Raw genomic sequence first — 11,424 nt, forward strand, 5'->3', positions numbered from 1 at the left:
TCGTCTCTGTATCTCAAAATGACATTGGTTACCAAGCTGGTGACCTGCTATTCTGTTGAGGCAGGGTGAGATTGGTGCAGTACACATTTAGAAATGGCATTGCTCATACTACGAAGCACACACCACACACATGGTGCATAATTATTTACTAAGGTCCGTTGTGGAGACAAAACAGGTTGATTTCCATCAAAATCCTATTTTGGGTCTTGTGTTGGGAACCGCTATTGTGTGCACATGTAATATGTGCAACTGCTTAAGCATGGTTAGTGTGTGTGAATGGCACCCATCAGCACGGGCTCGCTCTAAGAAGAGTCCCACTGTGGTGTCACCATGCCAGTTTCATCCACCGCGTCTCTGTGGAGCGCAAGTGTCGTGTGTGTGTGTGTGTGTGTGTTGTGTGTGTGTGTGTGTGTGTTGTGTGTGGTGTGTGTGTGTGTGTGTGTGTGTGTGTGTTGTGTGTGTGTGTTGTGTGGTGCTGTGTGTGTGTGGTGCCGTGTGTGGTGTGTGTGTGTGTGGACCGGTATTTGTCTTGTTTGCGTGGCTGCTTGAATCACGATCTCATTCAAGGGATTAACCATCGGATTAATTATCTTCGTCTTCCTCAGCCATGAGAAAAAAATCTCCCTATTTATCTGAAGTTAACTGGGACCTTTTTCCTTCGTCAGTTCTTTGCTATAGATTCTAAATGTTAACATTCTTACCCGTCCTCTTTGGAGACCATGCAAATATTGACCGCATCCCTAGATGGATATTTGAAATGATGGCCTTAATACTGTCACTATAGGCCTACCTAATATATACTTTACATTCCGTCCTGATAAATAGAAGATTCCCAGAATCACCACTCTGAATGATTGAATAAATGATAATGGAAAATTTACACCATTGTAAATACAACCCATATTTATGCGCTTGTGTGCTTTAACCATTTGTACATTGTTACAACACTGTATATATAATATAACATTTGTAATGTCTTTATTGTTTTGAAACTTCTGTATGTGTAATGTTTACTGTTAATTTGTATTGTTTATTTCACTTTTGTATAATATCTACCTCACTTGCTTTGGCAATGTTAACACATGTTTCCCATGCCAATAAAGCCCCTTGAATTGAATTGAATTGAATTGAGAGAGAGAGTATGTACTGTACGTATGTGTATGTGTGTATTAGAACAACTGAATGTGTGTGTGTGTGTCCAGCTCGACAGCTGTGGGCCACAGCTGATTTACTTTAGATTAGTGTGGCCTGGAGCCAAACAGAGGATTCAATCAGGGTACACACGATGCGCGCCGGTTCGCTAAAAAGCTAACCGCAAGCTGACTGCTGAACTAACTGTCCATTCGACCAACCCTCCATCAAAGAGCAGGTTTCACAGAAGGTTGTGTTTTGGGATGTAAACAAAGACTTCTAAAGGTTAATACAAGGAATAGTATTCTCCCTCCATTTTGGATTTGTACCATCGTTCTAGTCCATGGGATTATACACTCGAGAAAAGATAAATCTGTTTTTCTCTGTGTTGGGAGAGAGACGATTTCTAGTAGCCATGGCTACATGTGAGTATGGAACCTTTCTGTGATGTTGCTGTTGTTCCATTTGTGGTTGTTGTTCGTAGGACGGTCAAATAGCTGACTTGAGTTGACCAATGATTTCTATCAACAGTAGACCATTTTTATATATGTATTATTATTGGGGCGGCAGGTAGCCTAGTGGTTAGAGCGTTGGACTTGTAACCGAAAGGTTGCAAGATCGAATCCCTGAGCTGACAAGGTAAAAAATCTGTCGTTCTGCCCTTGAACAAGGCAGTGTTCCTAGGCCGTCATTGAAAATAAGAATTTGTTCTTAACTGACTTGCCTAGTTATTTTATACTATTGTGAACAGCAATCACCTGTATATCTGTGACTTGTGATATCTTGTGATATCTGATATCTGTGACTCTGTGACTTCAAATCATAGTCTTCCACGGTGTTAAGTTCAGATAGTTGTATATCTCCTAGCTTTCACTTACGTCTTTTCTTCAGGGCCTATACTGTTATTGAATTAGGAATGTTCTTCTGGTACCTGTTGTGGAACGATAAATAGCTTTTGGTGGATGGTGGATGTTGTAGCTGGGTTTCCTTGTTGTCCAGTTAATGTTCTGTACCATCATCCGCTGTGGGAGATGAACAGCCTTGTCCGCCATAGGCAACAGGCTACTGCTTTCTCCATGGTAACGACGTCCCATCTATATCAAGCCTACTCTGTTTAACTAGATACTGCGTTCATATTGGATCATTTTTTATACATTTGTAGCCTTGTAGAATATGTTGAATTTTCTCTAGTGGTAACAGTATTATTACACATTTGTGATATTTTTGGGGCTGTTTCCTTACCTCAACGTGTAAGTAAAATGCTGTGATATTTCACAGAGCGCATTGTAACCTACAATGAGTGTATAAAACATTAAGAACACCTTCCTAATATTGAGTTTCATCCTAACAGCCTCAATTCGTTGGACTCTCCAAGGTGTCGAAAGCGTTCCACAGGAATGTTGGCCCATGTTGATCTAATGCTTCCCACAGTTGTGTCAAGTTGGCTGGATGACCTTTGGGTGGTGGACCATTCTTAATACACACAGGAAACTGTTGAGCGTGTTGCAGTTCTTGACACAAACCGGTGCGCCTGGTACCTACTACCATACCCCGTTCAAAGGCACTTCAATATTTTGTCTTGCCCATTCACCCTCTGAATGGCACACATACACAATCCATGTCTCAATTGTCTCAATGCTTAAAAATCCCTCTTTAACCTATTTAATCTACACTGATTAAAGTGGATTTAACAAGTGACATCAATAAGGGATCATAGCCTTCACCTGCATTCACCTGGTCAGTGTATGTCATGGAAAGAGTTTTGTATACTGAGTGTATATTGGCATATCAGGCTACAGGCTAGGCCCAGTTCTCCATCGAAAATGGACATAGTGAAATGGTGCACTCTGTCTCCCGCCATATCTGCAACCATGTGGCTTTTAATTTTTAATCTGCAGCAACCTGTAGGAGAAGGGAGGAAGAGGTTAAGAGAGTGGAGGCTGGGGGAAGGAGGGGAGCGTGGGGGGAGGGGGAGTGTGGGAGGGAGGGGAGCGTAGGGGGGAGGGGGAGCGTGGGGAGGGAGGGGAGTGTGGGGGGAGTGTGGGAGGGAGGAGGTACTAGGGTATTTTAAGGAACCTTGATCCCCTGTCTGACAGATGAGGTATCACCAATACTCAATCAGAGTCAAGAGACTAAAATAAAACATGAGAAAGAACATAACGCTGTGACTAATACTTGCTTGTGTCTTACTGAGATCCTCTTTGTGTGTAACGATTGTTCTCCTCCTCGTCTGAGGAGGAGCAGGGATCGGACCAAAACGCAGCTTTTGTGGAATACATAATGAGATTTTATTGAAACAAGACGAACACGAAACACACTTGATAAATTACAAAATAACAAACGACGTAGACCGACCTGAACATGAGAACTTACATAATACGAAGAACGCACGAACAGGTACAGACTAAACAAACGAAACAGTCCCGTGTGGTACAAACACTGACACGGAAAACAATCACCCACCAACAAACGGTGTGAACAGCCTACCTTAATATGGTTCTCAATCAGAGGAAACGTCAAACACCTGCCCCTGATTGAGAACCATATAAGGCTAAATAACAATGAACCTAAACATAGAAACAAATAACATAGACTGCCCACCCAGCTCACGTCCTGACCAACTAAACAAAGCTAAACAAAGGAAAATAAGGTCAGGAACGTGACACTGTGCCTGTTTATAGATCTGTCACCAGTCCTGCCCTTTCCTTGCCTGTATAACAATGACCTGTTGTCTGTCGAAAATACTCCAAGCTAATATACTCCAAGCTAAAATACTCCAAGCTAAAATACTCCAAGCTAATATACTCCAAGCCAAAATACTCCAAGCTAAAATACTCCAAGCTAAGCTAACATTTCTCTGCCTCACGACTGAATCTGTTTTGCACATGGACTAGAGATGACAGTTCCTTAAAAAGTGGACTGCAATGGATATATGACAACATCTGCAACCCCACGAGTCTTCTGATGCTAACCTCATAGAAATAGAATAAGATGACTATATTATTGAGGTATTGCATAGTATTATACATTCTCTGTCTAAGAGACAATGTTAGGGTCAATTACATTTCAATTCAGTCAATTCAGGGTTTGCTTTTCAATTAAGAAAATAGGAATCAGAAATGGAGTTGACCATGCTCTGTTTCTCTCTGTAGATATAGGCTACTACTGCATACTGTACACGTATGTAATAGCTAACCTCCTCCTCTCCTCCTTCACCCCTGTAGGTAATGTGGGTATGCAACCTGTGCCGTAAGCAACAGGAGATCCTCACCAAATCGGGAGAATGGTTTTCGGGGCCGGGGGAGAGGCAGATGAGCCTGGATGGCGGCCTGAACGCCCCGCCCACGGGGGGTGACACCCAACGGGGGGACAGGAAGCTACTCCGCTCCAGGTCCCAGGCCCCGCCCTCTTCCAGCGTTAACGCAGGGGCGGTGCCCGACGGAACGCATCAGCCACCAACGGTACCGGCCAAGGGAGCGTTGGACACCATGCCGGCTTCACGCGCTCGGAGCGAACCACCACGAGACAAGTAGGACATCGTCGACACAAACTCTCTAATCCCTAAAACACTTTCACCTGTCCTCTCACAATCCCTGCTTTCACCCCTCTGGCTGTAGAGGCTCAAACCAGAGTCTACGTCACTGTATTGGTTATCTAGGGGCCTGTTTTGATTGCTGATAGTACTTAGTATTGTTGTAAATGCCACTTTGTACAATCAATCAATCAATCAAATGTTTTTATAAAGCCCTTTTTACATCAGCAGATGTCACAAAGTGCTATACAGAAACCCAGCCTAAAACTCAAAACAGCAAGCATTGCAGATGTAGAAGCACGTGGCTAGGAAAAACTCCCTAGAAAGGCAGGAACCTAGGAAGAAACCTAGAGAGGAACCAGGCTCTGAGGGGTGGCCAGTCCTTTTCTGGCTGTGCCGGGTGGAGATTATAAGAGTACATGGCCATTTAAGGCCAGATTGTTCATCAGGATGGTCAAATGTTCATATATGACCAGCAGGGTCAAATAATAATAAGTGGTTGTACAGGGTGCAACAGATCAGTTGACTTTGTCTCATCCACTACTATTATCACCTACCCTTAAACCCTTTGATTGTAGACGCTTAAAGGAATAATCCACTCGAAAGCATCTTTTGGTATTTAGTTTTTACTTCTTAAGATGCATTTTGCGTCATCATGATGATGTGGCAAGTTATAATTAGCTTTTTGAAAGTCCTCTATCTTGAAAACTTGATTGCTGACATGCAAAACATTTTGGGACTGTATCAGAGTCTAGGTATGAAGTATGTTGACCTGGGCCTCTTTTAGATGATATGGTAGCTTTTATATTGGGTCTTTTTTTATTGTTGTACAGTTGAGTCGTGTACAGGTTAGTCCTCTTTAATATATTTGACTTTGTTGTGATTGGATGAATTAGGCTAATGCAGCATCTGTTTTGTCTAACAGGGTCTTGTTGACACCGTCAGTGTACACACATAGTCTCATTTGTCTCATTCAACATTGGACATACTTTGGCCATATTTTCTCCGCGTTTGACAGGAACTCAAATCCTCTGATGTTGGGAGTGACCCATTTTCGGTGTTGTGGTATATGGGTTGCAGCACTTGATTTTTTAATCCCCACTGGATCAAAAGAAATAGTTCTGTCCAAGCTTAGCCAAAGCAGAAGCTGGGTTACATGTTTTATTCTTGAAAGGTCCATGATTAATATATTTTGTTTTGCGTCTAATGGGTGAGTCCATTTCGGTCCGGCCTGAATGTGCCACTCAAAATGCTGGCCCTATTCCCCACTGTTGTTGGATGATCCATACCCAGGTTAACCATCAGTAGGAACATTTTCCCATGGAAATAGAATCTCATTTTAGTTCTGTACATATTCCTCCATTTTGAATTATTTCCATCTTTATCATCATTTCTTTCATTCAACCAGTAATAACTGATACTGACCAGAATTTGTCCAGTATATCTGAGTAGGCTTTTTTGTTATGTTACTACATGGTATTATGTTAACAAAACAACAAGTGTGTAATGTTATATCAGTGTCCATTATGGTCACCCTTCTCTTCTCTTCAGGAAAAGACCTGTGTCCCTCCATGAGCAGAACGGTAAGCCCGGTGGTCCTGGTCGTGGTAGAGGAGGCCGGGGACCCCCYGGGAAGCTTCAGACCGTGGCCTCCCAGGAGGAGTTCTGRGGTCCTGGGGACATAGACTGGCGGGACGGCCGGCACCTGGAGAAGGTCCGCTCCCATGACTACCCCGACGGTGGCGACCAAGGAAATCGCCCCGACCTCCGGAGACGCCCCCCGGAGGAGGATGAGCTGGAYCGCAAGCGGCGCCAGGAGYAGGAGTTCCAGACGCGTTACCGCAGCGACCCCAACCTGGCGCGCTACCCGGTCAAGCCGCAGAAGGAGGAGCAGGAGATGCGCATGCACGCCAAGGTGTCGAAGGTGCGCCACGAGCGGCGCCACAGCAACAACGCCATCAATGAGGTGGGGCTGGAGGGRGGGGGAGGAGGGGGAGGGAACATGGGGGATGTGCCTGAGAATCGTCTCCGGAGGGGCGGCGGTGGGGGTGGTGGAGAACCGGACCGCAAGGCATCCTTGGAGAACCACCGCGCCTACTCCATGGACAGGACCGTGGGGGGTGGTGGGGGTGGCGGAATGGGGCAGAAGGCATCCTTGGAGAACCACCGCGCCTACTCCATGGACAGGACCGTGGGGGGTGGTGGGGGTGGCGGAATGGGGCAGGGACCCCAGGGAGGTCCCCCCCTCCTCAAACAGAACCAGAACCACGGACCCCTTCAACCATCRGGTGGTGGCCCACGAARGGGCCCCCATCCTGGTGCTCCTCACCCCCACCAAGGACCCCCCCCTCCAGCAGGCTGGGACCCCCCTAAGGGACCCCACCCCAGCCAGCTGGACCCCAATTCCCAGGCAGCCATGATGCACAAGGCTAGGAYGGAGAAGTCCGGGGACAGCCTGCTGCGGAAGGACTCCCAGAGCTCGGACCAGTCGGAGTCGCTGCGGCCMCCCCCACCCAGGCCCTACAAGAGCAAACGYGGCGTCAARAAGAGGCAGATGTCTATCAGCAGCTCAGAGGAGGAGGGCGCCTCCACGCCCGAGTACACCAGCTGTGAGGACGTGGACATGGAGAGCGTCAGTGAGAAAGGTCAGATTACTGCTCTCTCTCTCTCTCTCTCTCTGTTAGCTCTTCTCATGTCAATATGATTGGTCATGCAATCAGATATTTTAACATTGGAAGAATGATCAAATCTGTGTTGAGTTGGTGTTATGGCTACCTATATGGAGAGTATCAGCAAGAAAGGTCTGATTCTTCAGTTTTCTATCAGATCGAATCATCTATATTAGCTGGCTTTGTGTCAGTGTTGTGGAATCACCAAACTTTCGTTAGAATTTATGGTTTTATGGTCACCTGTCGGGTGTCGCTACTAATGCAATATTCTTTCTMAACTTTTTTGTTGTTATCAAAATCGCTTTGCTCTAGGTTTCCATCAAAATAAAGAATTTAAATGTACATGTCAAAGTTTGCTGGGACTGTATCTCCCTGCCTATAGTGTGCTATAGCCCTGACTCAGTACACTGTCATTCACCCAAACCGCTGAAGCCAAAGCCTATTGCTTCCTGTCCTGGAACAGGACTGGACAGCTCTCTTTWATTTAGGAAACGTCCTGTGATTTAGGCCAGCAGATTTGGCAGAATTAGGTCAGTGGCTAGTGCGGCTAACACTACGTAAAACTTCCCCGCCAAACACCGGCTGCATCCTGCCGTTAACGGATAGGATTTAATCGAGTTTGGGTGTCGCCATGTGGCCGGCCGCATGTTCAGTTTTGGCCTCTCGTTTGCTCACGCCGGCCTGCAACAGCTTTGCAATTCACTCTTCTTGACTAAATTCAGCTATGCTATTTTAGCGGTTAGCGTGTCGAGGGAGGATGCCATGACGACGGTTGTCGTTTTGTTTATCTGTGTACTCATCTCACTCACCYCTAACCACCACCACTGGTCGCTCCAGGCCAATCCCAATCCCAAATTAGATAATCAGATTAGGTTAACACATGGGAATAGGGTGTTTAATGGGGGCGACAGGCGGAGAAATAGTTAGAAAGTTAGCTGTCGTAGCTAGCAAGTGTTTAGCAGTGTTTACTTTAGGAGTACGCCAGTCCCAATCCAGCATGGGATTTACATTTGATGTTGTCCGCGGTAAACAAATTCAGAGACAGGACAAGGCTAAACGCTAAATGTAGCTATGTGAAGTGTAACTCAGCTGTGAAAGCCTGGGTTCATGAGGACAATGTATGTCCAATAAATACTGCTTCATTCTATTCTTTTTGGATAAAGTATTGATGGTATAGATGGATATATGGTTGGTTAATCTAAAATCTTACAACGAGACAGTTCGGTCAACTTCCGTGTTGTTGTGTGTTTTTCATTTACAGTAAAACACTTGAACTTCTCCAAATTGTAAGCGAGGGTACAGATACACCCCAAACCTACTTTATATTTAGTAGACCTGCGAGACAGCTTTACTGCTGCAATCAAACCAGTCAAATGAGATAGTAAAACTTTTATGCCATATAGTCTAATATCTTGTTGGGAGGTTAGCAGTTTGAATACGCTCCTGATGCAGGCGATATTTTGCAAAATGAACTAGGGCCTTTATAAAAGTCCAACGAGGACACCTTTATGAAATTAAGAATCTATTTAAAGATGCATTTGGGATTGATTTAGGAGCTAAAAGTGTATTTTGGGATTGAATAAGGAGCTAAGAGTTTACTGTTTACAGTTAAAGGAGGGAGTGGAGATTCAGCCAGTCTGATTGGTTGGCTTCCTCAAAGGTGTCAAGTAGTGGAAGATAATATAGTAAGGAGGAAATGACAGGAGAAATCAGACCTAAGGTTCATTTTAGTGTTGATGCTAATTCTTCAGTGTGTTTTTAGACCGTGTGTGTTTGTGTGTGTAAGCCGATCCGTCTGCGATGCCCTCCTGATGACCTCCTGATGACCTCCTTCAGGTTAAATCACATAATTAAATATAGCACTATAATATACTATAGTATAATGTAAGCACTATAGTATAATGTATATAATAACACTGTGATACTTTGTTATGCATCACATACATCATAAATACATTATTCACAGAAGGGTTGTCAATTCCTGTCAGATTAGTGTAAAACCTGCAGCATTGATATCTGACCTGACTAGAGGGTCAGGGTCAAGTRAAATCTGAACCTGGATCAGCCTCTAACATTGACCAGATTTATCCCTGTTAATAGAAATAGATTCAGGATGAGAGGGGATAGTCTCCAAATMCTCTATGTTTTTGTAACTGACCTCTGACCTGAGTTTTTACAGGTACATACAGGAGACGTTGATTTAGAATAGCTAAACATTCATCATCGGTAGTTATTATTAGCCCGTTAGCACCCAGAAAAGAAGTGCCCCAGATCGTGTGATCTGATGTACAATATTCATCTCTTAAAAACAGAAAAAGGAGCCGTCAGCACTCTGAATGGAGGAGTCAGCAGGAACGTTTTGAAGTAGTTCCCCCATTGCACTTTCAAATTTCAGATTGCGCTTTACATTTTTTAGATCTCACTTCCAAATCAGCAAACAGTTGAGTTGCACCCCTCAACTTTAACCCCTACATCCTCCCTCCTCTCCTGACCACTTACTTTCCCTTCGCTCTTTATACACACGTCTCTGATCAGTGTCCAAGCTGGCCATGGTCCTGTAGGTTCAGGGACTTGTCCCTGTTTCTAAAGTCATACACCAAAGTCCCCATCTAATTTCATCCTGCTATTCTGTTGAAGACTTAAAAGGGTGGATGAGGCCTTGAAGGAGGTATGAGGCTTTGGAGGACGTGTGGGACTGGGTCGATGGGTAGAGCTGGTCTGGACTGAAGTGTGGCCATTCTCCAGTCTCTCTGTCTCTCCACCATCTGTCAGTATGGCTGGTAATGAGAGTTGGGCGACAGACAGACAAGGTCCCAGTTTGTCCCCTTGTCTCCTGGTGTGTTGGACTGAGTTGACTTAGTCTGACGGCGACTGAAACTGACTTTCTCGTTTTAGCTTGAACCTCTCTCTCTCTCTCCATCTCTAACTCTCTCCATCTCTAACTCTCTCCATCTCGAACTCTCTCCATCTTTCTGTTTATCTTATCTATCTGTCTCTCTCTTTCCCTCTCTCTTAATTTAATTTCAATTAACAGGCTTCAATGGCATGGGAAACATATGTTTACATTGCCAAAGCAAGTGAAATAGATAATAAACAAAAGTGAAATAAACCATATTAAAAATATACAGTAAACATTTCACCTACAAAAGTTCCAAAAGAATAAAGACATTTCAAATGTCATATTATGTCTATATACAGTGTTGTAATGATGTGCAAATAGTTACAGTACAAAAGGGAAACTAAATAAACATAAATATAGGTTTGTTTGTCCTTCACTGGTTGCCCTTTTCTTGTGGCAACAGGTCACAAATCTTGCTGCTGTGATTGCACACTGGTATTTCACCCAATAGATATGGGAGATGATCAAAATTGGATTTGTTTTCAAATTCTTTGTGGGTCTGTGAAATCGGAGGGAAATATAGTATGTGTCTCTAATATGGTCATATATTTGTCAGGAGGTTAGGAAGTGCAGCTTCCACCTAATTTTGTGGGCAGTGTGCACATAGCCTGTCTTCTCTTGAGAGCCAGATCTGCCTTCGGCGGCATTTCTCAATAGCAAGGCTATGCTCACTGAGTCTGTACATATATTTCCTTCATTTTGGGTCAGTCATAGTTGTCAGGTATTCTGCCGCTGTGTACTCTCTGTATAGGGCCAAGTAGCATTCTAGTTTGCTCAGTTTTTTTGTAAATTCTTTCCAATGTGTAATAATTATCTTTTTGTTTTCTCATGATTTGATTGAGTCTAATTGTGTTTCTGTCCTGGGGCTCTGTGGGGTCTGTTTGTGTTTGTGAACAGAGCCCCAGGGCTCTTCTCCAGGTTAATTTCTCTGTAGGTGATGGCTTTGTTATGGAAGGTTTGGGAATCACTTTCTTTTAGATGGTTGTAGAATTTAAAGGACCTTTTCTGAATTTGGATAATTAGCGTGTATCGGCCTAATTCTGCTCTGAATGCATTATTTGGTGTTTTACGTTGTACAAGGAAATTATTTTTCCCAGAATTCTGCATGCAGAGTCCATCTAACTCTATCTCTAACTCTCTTCATCACTTTCTGTTTGTCTTATCTATCTGTATCTCTCGATCTGCCTCTCTCG

General features: G+C 44.1%; 2 protein-coding genes across 2 annotated transcripts in view; both read left to right on the forward strand.

The window, feature by feature from the left end:
- Positions 1-6,677, forward strand: part of LOC112069296 (regulating synaptic membrane exocytosis protein 1-like) — a gene marked incomplete at its 3' end in the record, with an annotated part of 27,257 nt that extends 20,580 nt beyond the window's left edge. Inside the window, exons 3-4 of the mRNA XM_024136604.2 lie at positions 4,356-4,660; positions 6,215-6,677. Of these exons, the coding sequence (XP_023992372.2) occupies positions 4,356-4,660; positions 6,215-6,677 (768 nt within the window). The remainder of the gene's footprint in view (positions 1-4,355; positions 4,661-6,214) is intronic.
- A 176-nt stretch (positions 6,678-6,853) lies between these two features.
- LOC112069290 (regulating synaptic membrane exocytosis protein 1) overlaps positions 6,854-11,424 on the forward strand; it is a 58,849-nt gene continuing 54,278 nt past the window's right edge. Inside the window, exon 1 of the mRNA XM_070438498.1 lies at positions 6,854-7,308. Within this exon, the coding sequence (XP_070294599.1) occupies positions 6,879-7,308 (430 nt within the window). The 5' untranslated portion in view covers positions 6,854-6,878. The remainder of the gene's footprint in view (positions 7,309-11,424) is intronic.

The sequence above is a fragment of the Salvelinus sp. IW2-2015 genome, unplaced genomic scaffold (assembly GCF_002910315.2).
Source record: "Salvelinus sp. IW2-2015 unplaced genomic scaffold, ASM291031v2 Un_scaffold963, whole genome shotgun sequence".
NCBI lineage: Eukaryota > Metazoa > Chordata > Actinopteri > Salmoniformes > Salmonidae > Salvelinus > Salvelinus sp. IW2-2015.